This window comes from Callorhinchus milii, unplaced genomic scaffold (genome assembly GCF_018977255.1).
Source record: "Callorhinchus milii isolate IMCB2004 unplaced genomic scaffold, IMCB_Cmil_1.0 Scaffold1, whole genome shotgun sequence".
NCBI classification, from domain to species: Eukaryota; Metazoa; Chordata; class Chondrichthyes; order Chimaeriformes; family Callorhinchidae; genus Callorhinchus; species Callorhinchus milii.
The window spans coordinates 16,740,503-16,761,426 of record NW_024704742.1 but is presented as its reverse complement, the minus strand read 5'-3'; the positions used below and the strand labels follow the sequence as shown (position 1 = coordinate 16,761,426).

The following is a 20,924-nucleotide window of genomic DNA, read 5'->3' as shown; positions in this document are numbered from 1 at the left end:
TGGTAGGGGGTTAGGTTCTGTCCTGCTTCATGTCCCCCATCATTGGCTGCCGAGCCTTCAGCCTCTCTGCCGCAACCCTCTGGAACTCCATCCTACAGACTCTCCGCCTTGCCCCTTCCCTTGCCTCCTTCAAGACCCGTCACAAGATCCTTCTCTTTGACTGTGGCTTCGATCACCCTCCTTCGTTCTCTGCCCTTCACCCGTCCTGATCTCAACCACCAGCTAGGGTGCAGATCCCTGACTGTCCAATGCCTTGGGATGTCCTCCTGACCTGAAAGGCGCTAAACAAATTTAATTTGTTGTTATTGTTGTTAAATATTCTGTGAACCACTTTGAGACGTCTCGAAGACTCTACCAAATGCAAGGATTATTACTATTATTATTATTAAGTACCTAAAGGTGGACATTGTAAATCATTAATTTACATGGAATTACAATAAAAAGATTGTGGAGCACTGAAACAGACCATTCGGTTCAACTAGTCTGTGCTGGTATTTATACTTGACAAGAGCCTCCACTCATCCTAATCCCCTTTCCCTTAGGCCTCTATTCCTTTCTCCCTAGTGTATGCAGCTGTCAGATTTTGAAGGCTTCTATTTACAAGACTAAACAATTGAATAATTGGATGTTGTGTCACTAATATTCCAGTTATACTGTATATCAGCAACCCTGGTGGTTCAGAAATTCATTCTCAATGCACATTATTGCAAACCAGACAGCAAGAAGTCAGTGTTGTTTTTAGTTTACAATAATCCTTGCATTTAATGTAGGGCCATTCACATCTGCAGGATGTCTCATAGTGCTTCACAGTAAGGTGTAAGGTGTAGTGACTGTTTATTTTTGTAGGCAAACTTGTGTGCCATCTATTTGAAAGCTTGCTCCCATTGTGTTGCGTAACTCACCCTTCTCTCCAAACCATTTGCAGCTTGAAGACTTACTTCTTCAACCACCCCCATGGTCACCTCCCCCTCCTCACTCTGAATCTGTGCAGCGCTCAAAGACACATTCCTGCGTGATGAGCACTGCAGAAATGCAAGTTGTCTTGTTGCTCTTGTATCAGGATTTGTTCCAAATTGCACAGTGATATTAGCATCTAAAACTTTCACATAGGATTTACCAGAATCTAAACAGACACTTTACTCACACACTCAACTTTACTCACACATTCAACTCAAGGGGATCCAGTGTTTCCACAGTAGTTTGCATCAGATGAGTCTTTGTGAATTGGTGTGACCGCTAAAACTGCCACAGTTTACACCTCATTGCCATGCATAACAGCCCTGACAATCACACAAATGTGTGCAACCAGTATGAATGGGGTCCATGGTACAACAATGCATGCTATAAAGAAGTACGTCATAACAAGGCTGCACTGTATTATTATTAAAACCATTCATGAAAATGGACTGTCAGATACTGACATTACAAGGGAATCTGTCGGTCCATATTCTTGCATTTGATATAGCACTTTTCACGTTTCTCTTTTAGAGATCTCAAAGCGCTTCACAGAATATATTGTAAAATGAATTGACTGTATATTTGTGGGCGAAACACGGCAGCCAATTGCGCACAGCAGTGTCCCACAAACAGTCGTGGATTGCAGTGACCAATTTATTGTTGTTTTTTTTCTTGAGGGATTATTATTAGGCATGTGGAGTAAGGAAACTTGCCCAAGGTTTCACCCTGACGGGAATCGAACCAGGTCTCTCGCTTGAGAGACGAGTGCTCTAACCTCTGAGCTACAGAAGCCCCATACTCAGTGTTATTCTTTTTTAAGTTTATTCAGTTTATAAATGGACAGGAACATGAATGAAAACCGCTATGATCTAATGTAATCAACAGAAAAATAATTGAAGGCAGCTCCACCTGTCTTGTTCCAATGCTCCACGAATGGCCTTCCCTCCCTCTCTGGCAGAGAACCATAAGTGTTGTGACTTTTGGTAATGTAAAGAGGGAGAGAATATAATTTACTATGTGGAGGAAAACAACAGAAAATGCAAATAAATGGCACAAATATAAAATCAACTTAGTTTAACAGTGGTTCCTTGACTGCTGTATTACACTATTGAATCAATCTCCAAATTAGCAAAACCAAAATATGCAAACAGAAACAACTTGTATTTATATAGCGCTTTTCATGCAGAGTAACATCTTAACGCTTTCTGGTGGCGAGATCAGGTTGCTGAGCAAAGAAGAGGGAGCGGAAGGTAACCAGAGGCAGGTTTGAAGAATAGATTTTAAGGTAGAGTTTAAAGACAGGATAAAGAGGGGGCAAGGTGAAGGGATGCCATTTTTACACTTAGTTGACGCTAGTTCCTTCAGGGCAACTATATTATCACATGGTCAGCTGGATTCAATATTGCAGCAAATGTGTTATAAACAAAGTGCAAACAAATGAATGATTTCCGGAATACCAGGTTGCCACAGACATTACTTCCTGTAAATAGTGCACAGGAAGCACTGCTGGCATCACTTCCTACAAATACACAGGCACTACACTATACAAAAAGGCCTGTGAAGCTCTTTGAGCTATTTCGACGTTTTGAAAACATTCTGTATCAATTGCAGGGATTATTATTAGAGTAAGAAAAACTAATGAAGCCACCTCCTTCGTGAAGGTTCTTTCTATTGTAGCTTTTGTGACAGAACTTGATAAATCAGATTTTGCTTTACCAGATGTTGCTTCACTTGATTATTACAGTATTAATTTTGCTTTACCACTTTTGTTTTTGATCTTGATGGATCATTGACCAAAATCAGTTGAGGATTATCATGTTCAGCTGCTGTTTGCAAATCAGCAAACACTTGCAATCACTAGGCTTCACTACTTAATGTTCATGCAAAGTAGGTGACCTGTTTTGAACATTGGTGTGTGTGAAACATATGATGCTATCAGGTGAGTGCACACATTTACAACTTTTTGCCCAAATATTTTGCTATGAATCCTCCCTAGGTCCAAGTTGATTATAATCCTTCCGAATTTCCCTAACAGGAACTGTTCAAGAAGAAAAGTGCAAGAAAAAATATTGAAGCTCTTGGGACCATGCTTCGTACACACTGGTAAAATAAATACCGCTTGCAAAGGCTACGTGTGATACAGAACTTATTTGTAGATTTCCTCTGTCGTGTGACCTTTGGTCTCCTCACAAAATTACATTCAACATTTTCCTTCTACCTTTGCTCTCAGTTGGCTGCGAGGTTACTAGGTTTATTTGCCCTGACAATCTAGCACAGCAAGATTACTTGAAATTCTCACTACAGCGCTTCACAGTCAATTGAGAGAGCATGGTTTGACTTCCAAAACACTTCAACTTTTTCCCACATGTTTTGGCTGACATGTAGAATCATGGACAATCATGGACAATAAACATCCAATAAGAGAAAAAGGACAAAAATATTGATGAATTACGTAAAATTAGGAAGACACTCAGTTATGTAATACATTGTTCTGAAGGATGTTGTAAATAGGGAAATCCAAGGAAGAATTAGCAAAACCTCTATCTACATACTTAAATGGCTTCTTCCAGATGACACATTACTGATTACCGTTGGGTTATCAGTCACACCAAAGAGCACAGCAACACCTAATTGATGAGATTGACCCTCTAACTTTAACTCTCAGGGACAATGATCCACATCGTCAAAATACTATAATGGAGGGAGATGGAAAACAATCTGAAATATAATAATTTTAAAAAGTACCAAAAATAGGCAAATAGGCAAAGTAAGAATAAAAATCACTTAATAAATGATGCGAAAAGAAAATTGAAAGAACAAAATGTAATACACATGATGTATAAATTAAAAAGGTAATGGAAAAAGAAAGAAAACACAAAGTTGTTTTTTTCTAAATTCCCGCTCGGTCTTGCTATCCTTATGTTTTTCCAAGTGACAATTTATAAATTTCCATGTGTGACATTGGAAAACTACATCCATGGATAGTGATGTAATTTACTAGTCTGAGATAGAATAGCAGTGTGCTCCAATCTAATTTCGATAAACCAAGTGTGATTTGTCTAGTATTAATATCTTAGAAAAACATTTAATTTTATTTTACCACCGTCTTCAGTCTTAATCTTTTTTCAGTTACTTGCATTCTGTATCACTGTATATCCTCTGATCTCAAACAGAACATCTACTGCACTGCTAATTATGTTCAGTGGCGTGGATTCAACTACCCGTCTTAGCAAACTTTTCCAGTTAATTACGTATTTGGTAAAGAAGATCGTTTTATCTTCTGTCCTGAATTTGCTCTATACAACACTAAACCTGGCTTCCTCTTGTTTCTTTGTTTTGATGCATCCTAAAGTATTTTTTCAATCACATTTAAAATATTATATATCTTTATGAGGTCTCCCCTAAGTAATCTGCCCTCAAAACTGAAAAGCCCTAGCTTGTCTAGACATGTTCATAGCTATTGCTCTAACACTGGGGACTGGCTGCAAGAGCCTCGAGAGCCTGAACAGCCTCTTATATAGTGGTACCCACAACTGTATGCAGTACTCAAGATACAACCTGACCAGAGCACTGTATAGCCTGAGTATGATGCCTGGGAATCTAAACTTAACTGATTTAACAATATAGTATCCTGTTTGCCTTGTTAATTGCTGCCTCACACTGTTTTGACACAGTGAGCAACGTGTCATGTCAGATGGAGCTCAATGTAGGGAATTCCAAGTTCATCCACTATAGACTGAAAAAAGATAGGAAAATACTTTCTTAATAGGGAGAAATTAAGAGCTGTGGAAGAGCAAAACAATTTGAGTGTCTATATCCACAAATCACTAAAAACTAGTTCCAAGTGCAAAACATAATCAAAAAGGCAAATGGCATGTTGGCCTTTATCTCGAGAGGCCTGGAAGACAAAGGGAAGAAATGATGCTTCAGCTGTATAGCGTGTTAGTCAGACCCCACCTGGAGTACTGTGTTCAGTCTTGGGCACCACACCACAGGAAAGATATATTGGCCTTGTAGGGGTTGCAGCGCAGGTTCATCAGAATGTTACCAGGCCAAAAAGGGTTAAGTTATAAGGAAAGGCTGCGTAAACTTGGATTGTATTCCCTCAAGTTTAGAAGATTGAGGGGTGATTTGATAGAGGTTTTTAGGATGATAAAGGGATTTGATAGGGTAGATGCAGAAAAGCTATTTCCTATGTTGGGGGAATGCAAAACAAAGGGGCATAGTCTTACAATTAGAACCAGACCATTTAAGAGTGAAATTAGGAAGCATTTTTTCACTCAAAGAGTGGTAGAAATCTGGAACTCTCTCCCCCAAAAGTTTGTGGATGCTGGATTCATCCACACCTTCAAGAAAGAGATTGACAGATTTTCAGTAGGTCGGGGTATTAAGGGATATGGGGAGAAAGCGGGAAATTGGATTTGAAATTGTAGTAAAGATATAGATCAGCCATGATCGAATTAAACAGCGGAACAGGCTCGATGGGCTGAACGGCCTACTCCTGTTCCTATGTCAACTAATACCCATAGATCTCTTTCAGTTTTCCCCTTAGCAAGTTCAATGTCATCCATGGAGTACTTGTGGTTTCCTATATTGGAACTATATTTAGGACATTGCCAGGAAACAGTCATTTGCAAAATTAACTATCTTACACTGGGTCTGCAAATCCAGGTCATTACTATATACTATGGACCCCCAAGGTACCAAGCTTAATATCTCACCCGATTTTTACCTAGTTCACCTTACGAAAACCCTTTGCTTCCTTCCCTTCAGCCAATTCTAAATACATGTGTTGTCCATCTATTTGCCCACAAACACATGGTCACTGCATTTTAGTGTAAATCCTGTGAAGTGCTTTCGGACTTCCTCCTAACATCAAAGGCGATAACGATTATTATTATATCCATTTTTGGTATGGCTCTCCATTCAATTCATACTTGTCAAACATGAAATTTGAATAAAATGTCATAAGTGTCAAGAGACCTAATTTGGAGCCATACAGTGTTTCTGATTAGATTTTGCCAGCTGCAAATGGAAAAGACAGCACAGTACCCTGGCAGTGTTGGTTTTGGTTCTTTCACTGAAGAAGTTATGGAATTCTGTCAAAGATAAACACTTTGCACACATAGGTAAAAATTGTGATGCTGTGATGTAATTAACACCAGTGGTGCTAATTAACACTTGCACTACATTTAGCAATCTTATGATAATTAATTCACTGGCTGATAGTCATGTATCCCAGACATATCCCTTCCCCTGATATCCTTCTCAGTGGCTATGCCTTCCCTCCCCCTGACCATTTCCCCCCTCCTCGCTCCCTCCCTTCCCTCCCCTCACCCTGACCATTTCCCCCCTCCTCGCTCCCTCCCTTCCCTCCCCTCACCCTGACCATTTCCCCCTGCTCGGGTCATGACCCAACTGTGCAGCGCCTTGGGACGTCCTCCTGACGTGAAAGGCGCTTTATAAATGGAATCTTGTTGTTGTTGTTGTTGTATGCCGAGCAGTCAATATGCATTTGATTCCAAATTAATGTAAAAAACAATTCAACGAGACTAAAAAAAATCAAAGTAATGTCACTAGGTCGCTAAATGAAACTGCAATGCCCAAATACCCCAAAGCCACTAAATTCAATGCTTAAGCTAATTAGCACTATACGTGTTAATTATCACATCACAAAACACTTCACTAATTATTTTCCTGGTTCCTATGCAGAGGCACCAAACTAATATCACGCAACAATGTTAATAGGGAGCCACACACTTATAATTTCGTTCAAGAGGTATAATGAGTTATTTTACTCATCATCTTTTTAAGGATAATTAACACCACAATTACAATGTTTAAGACAAATTTCCCATACAGACTTTTATATCTGTAAAGAATCTGCAGACCATTTTTATACTAAAATCTTTCATTAACATAACATAACAGGAGTAGGCCATTCGGCCCTTCGAGCTTGCCCTGCCATTCAATCATGGCTGATCTTCTAATCTAACTCCAGCTAATAACCTGACCCTGCCTTATCCCCATATCCCTTAATCCCTTTTGCAATAAGAAATCTATCTCAGTCTTGAATATGTTCAAGGTCTGAGCGTCAACAGCCCTTTGGGGTAGTGAGTTCCATACATTCACCACCCTTTTAGCCCTTTTTATACCTATGGACTCAGTTTGGCAGGGAGCATAAATGGTAACAGCTGCATTAATTTAGAACAGTGTTCACCAGTATTTGACAGATATTATACTCACTTTAAATGGGTGTTCATGCATTTAGATCTGCAATGATGCTTTCACTACAATCATTTAGACAAATATCAACCAATGGCAGTAACTACATATGGCAAGACAAACACAAAACATATTTATAACAGTGGAGGGTAAGAAATGCGTATGAGAAGCTGTGCTAATCCAATTTAACTGGTATTCAATTCTCATCTTTAACATTACACCAATAACCTGGAGAATTCCCTTAAGAATTTGAAGAAAGCATTTATACACAACTGCGATTCCTTAAACTGCTCATGGTCTTAGCCTTAAGACTGCTCTCTTCAATTTTAAGATTGTGCTTTTTAAGTTGGGAACTGCATCTCCAAAGTTCTTTCTGGGTATTGTTTGAAACCAGCTTTGAAATTAACACTGAATTAAGTAAATTCCCAAATTCCATACTACCTTAAATTTTATGACAATAGTTGTAAAACTAATATCATGCAAAACTTTGGACCTCAGAGAGTTGCACAGTGGGCAATACATTTTAGAGGTAATACTATGTTTAATAACATGAAAATGTGTTTTATTAACAAAAAAAGAAAGCAAACAAATGGAAATATTATTATTCAAATTCATACTCTGCCTGTCATTACCACCAAAGCACAAAATACTACACTTTCCATTGATAAACGGTTAGTGAAGACTCAGTGAAGCCATACCTTTCTTTTCATTTTTTCCTTCCACTGTGGATGAGCAGGGACACCGTCCTTCACATGTGACTGAGATCTGTTTGCCTGACATGCACGCTTGATATTCTAGTTTGCACTGTGGAAAAGAAAAGAAATAGATTCTTACAAATATATGCTTAAAAGTATTCACAAACATTTGGTGGCAATTGCTTGAATTGCTGCCTTTCACCACCAAACATGCAATATCAGCTCCGCATTTAGATAACTTACACACGTTCACACCTTCATGTACTTTTACAACCTGTGCAATAATACTCCTTTTATTTAACCACAATTTTCTGTGAAATGATAGTGTAGTACATGTAGTGTAGAATGTTTTGCAATGCCACACCACATTTACAGCACTAATTTTCTCATGCCGAGTTTATAGCCTTCATTTTCTCATGCTGAACGATATAGTGCTGAATTGGAGAAATGTACCAATTATTGGTCTAACCAAGTGTGGTCTAACCAAGGATCTATAGAGGTTATGGTAAACCTCAATAGAACATTGGTTAGACCAGACTTAGAATACTGTGCAGTTCTGGTCCCCACATTATAGAAGGATGTAGAGGCACTGGAGAGGATGTAAAGGAGATTCACAAGGATGAACCCAGAACCGAGAGGTTATACCTATCAGGAAAGGCTGAGCATACATGGACTCTTTTCTCTTGAAAAGATGAGGGTAAGGGATGATCTGATAGAGGTCTTTAAAATGATGAAAGGTTTTGATAGAGTCGACATACGGAAGATGTTTCCATGTTGGGGGAGACCAAACCCAGGAGCCATCAATATAAAATAGTCACAAACAGATTGAATAGGGAAGTTAGAAGAAATGTCTTCACACAAAGAGTAGTGGGAATGTGGAATATGCTACCACAAGGAGTTGTTGAGACAAATAGCAGAGATGTATTTAAGGGGAAGCTAGATAAGTACATGAGGGAGAAAGGAATAGAAGGTTATGCTTGAAGGCTTAGTTGAGGAACGTCAGGAGGAGGTTCATGTGGAATATAAACACCGGCATAGACCAATTGGGCTGAATGGCCTGTTTTTGTGCTATATATTACAATGTGATTCAAAAAAATCTTTATTCAAAATAGTCAAGGTCTTCCTTTCAAAAAAATTCTGACACAGAAATACTACTTGTAGATGTCAAAATATCATTTCTATTCAATGGGTGAGAACCTTTTCTTGCTGCAAAATGCAGTTATTTTGCTGATACAGTTATTGTGAGCATGGGCTGATTTAAACTGAATTAAGAATATACCTAATATGTTCGAAATGTGACTTGTACTAACAGCAGCATACTGAGATCAAAATGATTGAAAGTTAACAGTAAAATAACCTTTTGATATTGAGGTAGCTGCAGATCATCCAGAACTCCGCAGCTCATGTACTCTCGTGCACCAGGCTCCGTGACCCCATCACTCCCACCCTCGCCCAACTCCACTGGCTCCCCCTCTCTCAGAGATCGAGTTCAAGATCCTCATCCTCACCTTTAAGGTCATCCATGGCCTTGCCCTCTCCTACCTCTCTGACCTGCTGACTCCCTACCAACCTGCCCACTCCCTCCGTTCATCCAGCTCCATGTCTCCCGCCCCACCTTACCATCAGGCTTTTAGCCTCTCTGCCCCCACATTCTGGAACTCCATCCTTCGCCTTGCTTCCTCCCTTGGCTCCTTCAAGGCCGGTCTCAAGACCCTTCTCTTCGACTGTGCCTTTGGTGGCCCTTCCACCTCTCTGCCTTCCCTCACCCCTACACCACCCCTCCCCCGTCCTGACCCCTGACTGTTCAGCGCTTTGGGATGTCCTCCTGATGTGAAGGGGGCTCTATAAATGTAATTTTGTTGTTGTTGTTGAGGTACTGTACCACCATGCAAATTTGGACCCATCTTGAAATGTTACGGCAAGGTCAAGAGTGCACGTATACTTCAACTGCGGAACGGAAATGTAGTACTAGCAAGTTAATGCTTACATCTGGGGTGGGGCGGGGTGGGGGAATGGAATTATGGTGAAAGGGTAAATTTGCTGCTCAATTAAATGACTTGGTCCCTATTCACCAACTCTATTCAGGGAACACAAGTGTTAGATACAGCCTTTCTTAAAAACTGTGCACCCCTGCCCTTGGTTTAAGGGGCTAGCTGGCAAGGCTAGACTCGACACATTGGTGGATCTGCAAACTCGCAAACCAAAAGGAATTTTTCAGAAATATCTGCAATCCTGGCTCCTGTGTTGCCAATGGGTCGAATGCTAAAGATTTTTCTGGAAGGGATGAGCTCTCAGTGGAAGATCTGGTCAGATGGTGGTTATAAGCTCTTTGTGAGTGGGCTGATGTCTGCTTCTGGGTTAAAAGTAAGCGATCTGATCATGGAAATCCTTGGTTGCAGACCCTCGTGTGAGTGCAGTCATTCACTGCAGTGGAAGTCAGAATGTGCTTGGCTAATCTTATCTAGGCACAGCTATTCTATAGAGAAAGTACCTTGTGGGATCCGTGAATATTCTTCAGAAACTGCATGCAGCTGAAAGCAGGAGGACCCTGATGACCTTGGGCACTTCCCTGGATGGCCTCACACAAAGGAACTGCACAACTTACCAGAGGCATCACTATTAAACAATTAGTTATTTTGCACCAACTGTATAAAACCAGTTGGGTAAGCATCATTTCATATTAAATTTACAGTGTAAAATCACATTCAGTGCCTCACCACATGTCCAGTACATCACTGGTACATCCACTGCCTTGCCCACATCCACTACGTTGCCCATAACACTGCCTTACCACATCCAGTACCTTGTCCACTTCTACTGTCTACCCGATTATTTTGTAACTGTCCTACATGATCATCTTGAAATCATTCCTCGGGTAGTATATTGCTATATCACCACCGTGAAGAGGAATCAAATAGAAAATGTGCTACAGTTCAAATGTGGAAGACTGTCTATATTTCAATGTCATTGCAGCAAAGAAATCTGATCGGAAAGCTTATTGTGAATGAGACACCTCACAAAACAGGATACTGTTGAATATTCATGTTTGGCCACTAAGAAAGTGCTGTTTAAAATGGAACAATGTTACCTAGTGGGGAATGTTATTAACAGACAATACAGCTTTGCCAATCAATACTGCTCAGACCATACACTATTGCTGCAAGGTTACTTATCAACATTTTGCCTGACATCCAGGAGTTGATGGACATGCCATACTTTAAGCCTTTCCCACTAGGCTGGAAGAGATCAAGCTCATTGTTCATCTACACAATAAAAGCTTGTATTTATATAGCACCCTTCACATAGAGAGTAACCCCTCAGAGGACTTTAGAGAGATTTTGCTGTACACCTAGCTGGGAAGGGGGAAAGGGAGGGGGAAGGAGGAGGAGGGAGGTGACCTTAGGCACAATCAAAAAGATAGGGTTTTAGGTGGTTTTGAAGATAAAGAGTGGGGTGATACAGAGTGGATAAAGGAGGAAGTTCAGCAGAGGTTGAAGGTCCTAGCAAATTCTTATGTTCTTGTTATATCTCTGGATACGATCGCCAGAATTGTGGAAAGCGAACTGGATAGACCTTGGTCTTCTTTTGCCAAGCAAATTCTTATGATCGTATGTCCTTATATTCAGCTACAGATGGTATGACAGAGTGGGGTGGGGTGGGGAGGGCAACGTGCAGCAAGCCCAAGTTTACCAAGGGGAACAGATGAGCATAATGAGACTGGAAAAGAGGCTACAACTAGCAACTGGACAGCTACATTAAATCAGTACCCAGAAAATACGTCTTTATGATTTTGTTTACGATAATGACTCATGGCCATTTGTAAGATGGAAGGAACTGTATCATTTGTTTATTAAAAAAAACCCTCAAACTTCCCAAACCCTTGTTATTTATAATTTATAACATTGAATCAACTTCATCTTTCTTCCATTTTGGCTGTTCTAGTTTAGACCGTGATCAAGAAGCAGAAAAACTTCAAAGTTTTCTAAAGTACAATGGAAATTTTCTAACACTTCCTTAACTTTTAGCATATATACATGCATGTATATAGAGCCCCTCACACAGTGTAGCATCTTGAAGTGTTTAAATATGTATTTTAAAAAATCCAAAGCAGATTGTAAACCATCCTAGTTGAACCCAAAGGAACTAATCAGTGATTAGCACTGTTCTTAGTTTGGGCTCAAAGATATTAACTTCAGTGCTACCACACCCTTCAGACAAATCTACTGCATGGTCAAGTTTTTAGAATCAATAAATGGAAGCTGATCAATATTGAAAGCAATTCTTTGCAATGCTTCATTTTGCAGCTTGCACTCATCTACATTTTCTCTGGCCTGAAGATAGCTACTACTCAGTTAAAATCATGTTATATGAGATTGAAATGTATAGTGGTTTTGTTTCACACAAAATTGCTTCATTGTCGAATGAGCTGGGCAGCATTTACTGATCATAGTCTCAAATATTATATGGACATGCAACCATAATCTTTCATTACAGCATATTTAGCAATGAAAATATATCATATTGGTATCTTAACTATTAGTGCCACTGTGAATGAGTATATTTTTCTGCATGATAGGGCATCAGATTCACGGTTGACTATGCTTGTTCAAGACTTCACCCCTCTTATATCTTAATCTTATTGCTGAAATTGACAAGAGTTCCATCTAATAATGGGCCTGCCATTTTCTTAAGTGTTTTAGGTTTTCATTGAATGTCTTTCCAAGGTGGTTTTGAACTTCTCAAAAAAATAAAGATCACTTTTAAAAATAGTTCTTACCACCTTTCAAAACAGACAGCGGATGAAAGAAAAATAAGTCCAAGGTTTGAGGTAAAAAAAACAAGTGGAAAAGATTAGAATAGGTTAGAAAATGGCAAAAATATTAAAAAGGACAAAGATAATATGAGAGGAAATAGAAGCGAGAGGTAACGTTTTTAAAGTAGTTTACTTTCAATGTTGCATTTTTATTTAATATTGTGTGCTGTGATTGATAGATGTTATAATAGTAAAGCTATCCTGAAATTTGAGTGGCTTCATTATTGTAATACTGTTGTTTTTTCAGAAAAAATAAGTAATAATGATGAGCAAAAAAGGTTGGTGCAACAGATAGGAGTTTCTATTGTCTTTTGCACCCTTAGAGTTAATTTCTTGAAAGGATCAAGTTCGCTATAAAAGGTCCAGTTCTTAAATTAGTGGCCAGATAATTGAGGTTGCTAAAATAAATGAAATAATTTCTTCAGTAAACCAATAATGGAAAACTTATCTTCAGCCTTCATTTCTCAAATGGAGACAAATGCCTTTTGAAAGCTTCTTTTTGTAATTTAGTGTGTATATAGAACATCAACAACAACAACATAAGATTACATTTGTATAGCAGAAACAAAACAAAATTGTGACCAATAAACCAATTCCAGAAGGGCGGTCTGATTGACATTAATTGCTTAGAATTATTATATTTCTGAACAGTCACATCTATCTAGTTGTCAAAATTCATGCTATAATGGGTGTCTAATTGTCACTGGTCATACAGCATCTTAGAAGATGAATCACCGTATGTCTCATTAACATTTTAAAGGTTTGACAAAAAGATTGCCCTTTTCTCAATCAGTTTAACACAGAGCTCACTGTCCAGGCTAAAAAGTGAAGAATGGTCACCTGGGTGAGGAACTAGAAGGCAATAATATTGGACTCCAGAATAAATTAATGGAGAAGTGGGTCTCTCATTCATTCTCACCAATGATCTGTTTTTAAGAAACATATTGCTGATGTTGGTGGTCAGTATGTGATAAAACCCAAGAAAAAAACAAACTAATGTAAATGTTTATGAATAAAAAATGCTTAACTTTATTTCCAGCTTCTCCAACATTACAACTGGGTCCAGGTTGAAAGCATGACCAGGAAAACATGGTGGTTCCATCTTTAATGCTTGTCTGGAACCGATGAGTGGGAAATTGTGCAATCATGATGTAAATTAATATGGTGCTCTGATTTTCTTAGGGCAACCATAGAACCATAGAAATTTATGGCACAAAAGTATTTGTGCCAGCTCCTTCAAGAGCAATCCTTTCAGTTCCACTTATCTGACCTTTCCCCACACCCTTGTAGGTTACTCTTTTTAAGGAATTTGTCCAATTGCCTCTTGCAGGCCAATATAGATTTTGCTCTTGGCAGGGCAATGCATATCCTAACTACTCTGAGTGTGATTTTTTTCCCCCAACCTTGTCAGTTCCAGAGTATAACTTCAGTTTTGCCTTCATTAATAATACTATACATATTAAATCTACAATCAAAAATTATAAAGGTTAGTGAAAACAATTCTCAGAAGAACTCAAAAATCTTCTTTTTTTCTCATCAGCACATCCTTACCAGAGAAGAGTATGTGTGGCCATCAGTTCCACATACAAGAGTAGGATGAACCACCGGGCAGGGCTTGCAATTTGCTGAATTGGATCCTCCTTTCCGCTGCTTGTGGGAAAGGCTGGTTTCTTTCATACTAAACAGTGACAAGGAAAACAACACAAATTGTGATATTATCCCCACAATCCTTTTCCCAGGTTTGTAATATTACAGAGAAGAATGACCAAATCAAGTGAATGATTCAGTGATTATGAGATTAGATTCATGAATAATGAATTTCATGGACTAACCCATCAAGTGTATATATAATAAATATACTTTTAGAAAAGTGCAACATATGGATACTTTTTGTTTAATGGATTTTGACAAATTAATATAATACTTTTTCATGTTTTGTTTCACATCTTACTCTAGATGAGTTACTGTAAAACAAATATCACTTTGTTGAAGCTTAGACTGAAAACAAGCCATGTCTTCAAATCTTCCTTTTTTTAAAATAAGCAAACTAATACAAATAACTTCTGGAATTTCAATTGCCTGCAAATGTATTTTGTTCATTCCCTGAATAGATTAAACAAGGCATTTTGTTTCATGGGGGAAACACATCTGAATTTTGACTAAGACAAGCTGTGATTAATATTAATCTTTTATATTCAAATGTATAAATAATGAAATGGCTCCTCCATAGCCCAAAGCATCATTCTGGCATTTTCCTTTTGCCTCTTAGCTGAGAAATGAAATGGCATGTACAACTTCTGTGGGACGCTAGAGGTCAGTTATTACAGGACATCTTTGACACTAAGTACAATTTCTCATTACTTTATGACCAATGTCACTTGTTTAGCATTTACGTTTCTTATTATACATCTTTATTTACATCAACTGGAGTATTAACATCAAGAGACATTGTCCCTGATGACAAAACAAGAATAATTAATCCATGCTGAACAAACTGGATTAGAAACATGACTTCAAATTGCATCATTTAATGTTTCTGATATTAAATACATTTTTAAGTGTTTAATATTTTAATGCACATCCACAGACTGCTCGAGCTCGATGTAGGGAACACTGTCTGAGATACGCTATATACGATAGTACTTCTGACAATGTCTATGGCGTAGGCATTAGTAGTGAAATGTCATACTCCTTTTTGGTAAATATTGGTAACAAATGCCCTCGATGGAATTTTACTTCAGCCCTATTATGACATGGATTCACAGACATTTTCTCTAACGTCTAATCTTTGGCACTTCTCATACACATTATTTGTAAAATGTACTTTTTTCAAAGTGCTATGATATAACTTTATTTAATTCCCGGTAGTAAAAACATTTTTCTCTAATTGGTACTTGTTCATTCTGGGGCGACCCTATTAGAAAGCCCCCCTCGAGAGCGTGACTCACTTATAATGTGAATCGCCTGTTATAATGTGAGTTACTGTTCGTGAGGTTTATTTCTGGCGCAGACTGACCGGCCTCTTGAATGCTGCTCACAAGAACAGAAAACCAAGATTCCATCTAAATACTTGTGTTTATTTGATATTTGATATGCTGTTGATCTACATGGGGATGAAACTGTGATATAATATCATATTGAAAACTGACTTTGGCATGACTGTTTGGTCTGATGCAAACCCCAAACACTGATGGTTGTCATTAAAATGCTGCATGCTGCCCATGGAGATGAGCTTTTCAGTACTTGCACTAAAATACATGAGATATTGCCATTAAAATACTGAGCTCAGCAATTGGCAACAATGACAGCCGGCAGAGATCTCAGATTGGCTTCAGACACAGAAGCTATAAATGTTTCTTACACTCTTGGATTAAGCTATGAGCAACTTCAAAGTCCTTAAATGTTTCTTAATTTATATTCAACAACTTTCACTTACAAAGTACCATTCACAAAGGCTGAAAGCACTCTGCTCAGGTTTCTACAAAGGAAAGTCATCAAGGAAAAAAGGAAAAATGTGCAGCACACAACAAAGACCTGATCATGAACTGGGAGCACCAAACATCAGCTCCTCTGAAACCAGTAATGCAATTTTAAATGGCAGTAATCCTTATAAGCCATACTCAACATCAATGGTTCTGAATTCATAGTCTTCAGCCAAGAGTTTTGGATGCTTGTCCAAAGGCATGTGCCAGTAACTGCCATTTTCTTCATTGTTTCCCATTCATTCAATTGAAATGTGGCCGCCCACAACAGCACTACCTCAGATTACACAAATACTGTATTGCAACCTCAGGTTCAAATCCTGCTTCTGAAACAAAAAATTACATTCCTCGCCTATGATCGGAACACTGCACTACTGAGGAATGAAAAACTATTCTGGGTTTTACCCTACTGCACACTCCCCTACAAGTGACCATTTGCTCATTTTTACTGATTACACTGAATGTTCAGAACGCTTTTGTTCCTCAAGTCTCTGGCATTCCCTCTCCACTACACACATTTACACTGATGCAGAACAGAACCTCTTGATTCCTGCCTGATGATATCTCTTTGCCCACCACCATGCTCATTGCCAATTGCCTTCAATATTTCAAACCTTGTATAGTTTCCCACTTTTAAAGTCCTGTAGCAACCTCTCCACTGTTACTGCATTTTTGTTTAACTATCTGCTACTTCTCCCTTTGGGAAGATAATACACTGTGACAATCCCCTTTTATTTCACAGCAGGGACTTCCCTTCCCAGTCAGGCTCAAAAACTAAATTCAGGTAAAAAACACTTTCAAAGTAGACTTCAAATAATGTAATGCAAGAGAACTTTGATCCAAATCATCCATACTATGTGCATTTATTTCAAATCAAATGTTTCAAATTCCTCACTTAGTTTGGATATTTTACATTTAACAGGCAATCAAACAGAAATAATCATATAACAACAATCCTTGCATTTGATATAGCGCTTTATCACATCATGCAAACGTCTCAAAGTACAATTTTTATCTGGAGAATTGTTGACTAGGACAACAGGAGAAACTTCCTTCACTTTCAATAGTGTCATGGAATCGTTAATAAATGGTTAATAAATTTAACTTTAACATCCATCGGAACAATCAGATGGGACTTTGAATTATTATCTTATCTGAATGACAGCACCTGTGACAAAACAGCACTTCCCTGGAGTGTCAGTTTAGATTATGACCCAAACATCCTGAAGTGGAGCCTCAAAACACGACCTTCTGACTAAAGCATGAGAGTGCTACTAACCATGCCAAACAACAGTCATACTTTCAGTCATAGTCTGCAGCAAGCTCAGCACAAGCTTAACTAAAAAAAAGACAGTAAAACTGGGATGTACAAAACAGCTCTTTAATTAACAACTGAGCAGATTTGCCAACAATCTAATAACTGACATTGTTATTAATTAACACATCTCAGTTTACAATTTTCACCCCACTGAAAGACTTAGTATAGTTCAGGTGTTATCCCAAACTACTAAATACAATTCTTCAGAATTGTAGTAATACTTGAGGGTTTTTTTCAGTTCAGGAAGAAGCTGAAGAAGTGATGAATGACCTTTGTATTTTCAGTTGTTGTACATTACTGAAGAAAAGAGGTTAACAATAACTCATTGGCAAAAATCCTATATGTAATTGTACTACAAAAGTATGACCTGCCATTTCAAGGCATTTGATAATACATCACTGCAAGAGAAAGAGAAAGTCGCCTCATAGCTGCTATGTAGACATTTTGTTTTTACCATTTCCTTTTACCAGAAAACATCAGCAAGCCATTGGTGTAGTCTATGAAGCAATTCCATTTCAGTGCAACATATTCTTTAATTTTTTTTACAGTGCCACCAAAATAAGTTTTCCTTCAATTACTTTCAACTGAATGAACTATGTTGAACTGCAGAAAGAGACAGAAACATATTTGTCCTAACATACTCTGTCATTGCAGTGAGAAGGCATTAAATAAACTCTGTTGACCCCATCATTTGTATTCAGCCTTCCAATTTTTTTTATGATTCTACTTTAATTGAATATTATTGTCAGAGAGGTAGTCAGCAAATTGGATAAAACATAGATAAATCGGAGAACTTAATAGAATGTATATCATTCCCTGACTTTCACAATGGGTTTGGGGCTATAATAAGGTTCAGTTCATGATAGATTGTAATTTTACTGAACACACAGGAAGGCTTTTCAATGCTAAACCTGTCAACCAAAGCACAACTGAAAATAAAGAAACCACTTTTAAAAGGCAGCACTGATGTTATCAGTTATTATGCTACACACCTCCAGAATAGAGGACGGGAGAAATTGGAACTGTTTTCACTGCAATAGAGACTGTTGCCAGGAGACCTGATAGATTCGTTCAAAATTATAAAAGGGATTTTGAAAAGGGAAATGGGAAGAAATTATTTCTGATGATCGGTGAATTGGTAACAGGAGGACATCAATTAAGATCATTACTAAAAAATTATAAAGGGAGAGGTGTGGAGATCCATTTTACATCAGAGGATTTTTAGAGCACAGAATGGCCAATCAAAATGATGGCTGAAGCAAAAAACAAGTAGCACTCTCTCCCGGGTCAAACAGTTGTGGATTTAGTGACCAAATTATTATTGTATTTTTTTAAGGATTATTATCCCTGGAAAAGTGGAGTCCTGTAGCTCAGTGGTTAGAGCACTCGCTTTGCAAGCGAGAGACCTGAGTTCAATTCCAAGCAGAGGTCGAAACCTTGGGCAAGTTTCCTTACTCCACACGCCTAATAATAATCCCTCCAAAACCAAAAACAATAATAAATTGGTTATTTTCAATCTATGACTGTTTGTGGGACATTGCTGTGCGCAATTGGCTGCCGCGTTCGCCCACAAATATACAGTCAATTCACTTTACAGTGTGCTGTGTGAAGCGCTTTGGGACGTCCGCCCGACATGAAAAGCGCTATATCAAATGCAAGGATTATTATTATTATTATTATTAAAAGCAATCCGCCAATCTCCTGTGTCTTGAGTGCCCTTGTTGGAGATCTAACGTAATGGCTCAGAGGCAGTTATAAGGGGGAAGATCACCACTATGAGTGACCCATCACTTAAATTTGTCATGTATTTGTTGAACTTCTGATGCTAAACAAAAGACCTTATTTCTATCAAACATAGGTTGAGGGCTCCATGCATCTCTGGGAATGATCACAGCCTGAGTCATCAAGTCCTGCTGTTATGTACAGTCAAAATACACTGAGTAAAATAAACTGGGAAGCACTGATAATGCATTTACCCTGAAATATGAATTTAAGGAGAGAAACACCATGCATTAGAGAAGGTCACAAACAAAGCTGAGATATGCCATGTAATCAAATTTGAAATACTGAAAGCCTATAATAGATGGGATAAGGGGCTACAAATGAATCTGTGTCAGAGGAGTTATGACAAAGTAAAATTTGCAGGAAAATGAGATCAAGGACTATTATAAGTGAATAATTGCAGTGAACTGATCAATGAGAATTCAAGCCCCTCCTGTGGCTTGAGATATCTGGTGATAGTGACTCCAATGGGAGACTGTCCTTTATGCTATGGGGCCACACAGTGGAACTAACTTAAACAAACAGTGTCACTGGAGATGTTCCCGTGGCCACATGAATGGATCCAACAACTTTCTGATGTGCATAGATCACCGGAACCTTGTGCACATAGTGGACACTTTAGATTAATGATACATTGATCGTCTGTAATTCAGTCGTTTCCTATAAATAGATCAGGATACGACCTCACAACGCTCTGAGCCGGCCATCGCATTCTGTTGCTGGAGCACTTCACAGCTCAGTCTGTCAGCAGCTTAACCTTTAAGCGCGATTTTGCTTTATCATCTATCTCCGTAATCATATCAAGATTAAAATAGTACATTCATATTAGCGACTCTTCCTTGACTGCAAAATATTTACGAATAAGCATTTGCTAATAATTGTCTCAATCACTTTGAGACGTCCTTTTATTTGGTCAGCTGGGGGGTCTGGCACACGCGGAAACCCATCACTGTGCTTAACAAACGCACAAACAAATGCAGCAGCAACAACAACAACAACAACAAGATTACATTTGTATAGCACCTTTCACGTTGGGAGAACGTCCCAACAAATGAGAAACGACATCTGTGATGGCCAAATTACCTGAAAGTCGGCATTCTGCAGCAAGAGCTGGTTGACCTGCAGGAATCGAACAGCCTGCCCTCACTCTTGCACAGTAATTGGGGCAAAGACTACAGCAGCTATAACCAAATTTGTGCTACAAAAAGCATGCTATAAACAGGACTGCAATGTAACAGAGATAATGTTTTCCTAATTCTAAAACACTGGCAATTTGGAGTTTTTTCTATGGCTGTCAAGACCTCAAATAGTGCCAGTCTTTTTCCCTCTCTGACTCTTTCTCAAGGATATTAAACTTGGCTCAGCAACCACTAGCATGGTCAAAGAGAGAAGGTTAGAAAACAATTTTCCAGGATTCACATTCATTATAATCTAATGACTTTCAATTAAAGGTGTTCAGGTCGATTCATGAGAGCTTCAGATTACTACACAAATATGTGCATAGGGTCATTCACTGACTCTTTCTGTCTAGGATGTCTAGAATGTCTTCTTTGAGTTAGTTAATTCCAGAAAATAAATGAACATATCAAAGCCACTATTTCCTCTCAAAAAATTCTTCAGAAGAGGAAGAGGGTTAATGTGCTCAGTTATTT

The 20,924-nt window shown here is 38.5% G+C and overlaps 1 protein-coding gene across 2 annotated transcripts in view; it reads right to left on the bottom strand.

The window, feature by feature from the left end:
* Nucleotides 1-20,924, bottom strand: part of LOC103177346 (SPARC (osteonectin), cwcv and kazal like domains proteoglycan 3) — a 236,502-nt gene that overhangs the window by 62,200 nt on the left and 153,378 nt on the right. For both annotated transcript variants that reach the window (XM_042337572.1, XM_042337576.1), the window contains 2 exons: nucleotides 14,242-14,368; nucleotides 7,881-7,986 (listed from right to left, as the gene is read on the bottom strand). In XM_042337572.1, the coding sequence (XP_042193506.1) occupies nucleotides 7,881-7,986; nucleotides 14,242-14,368 (233 nt within the window). The remainder of the gene's footprint in view (nucleotides 1-7,880; nucleotides 7,987-14,241; nucleotides 14,369-20,924) is intronic.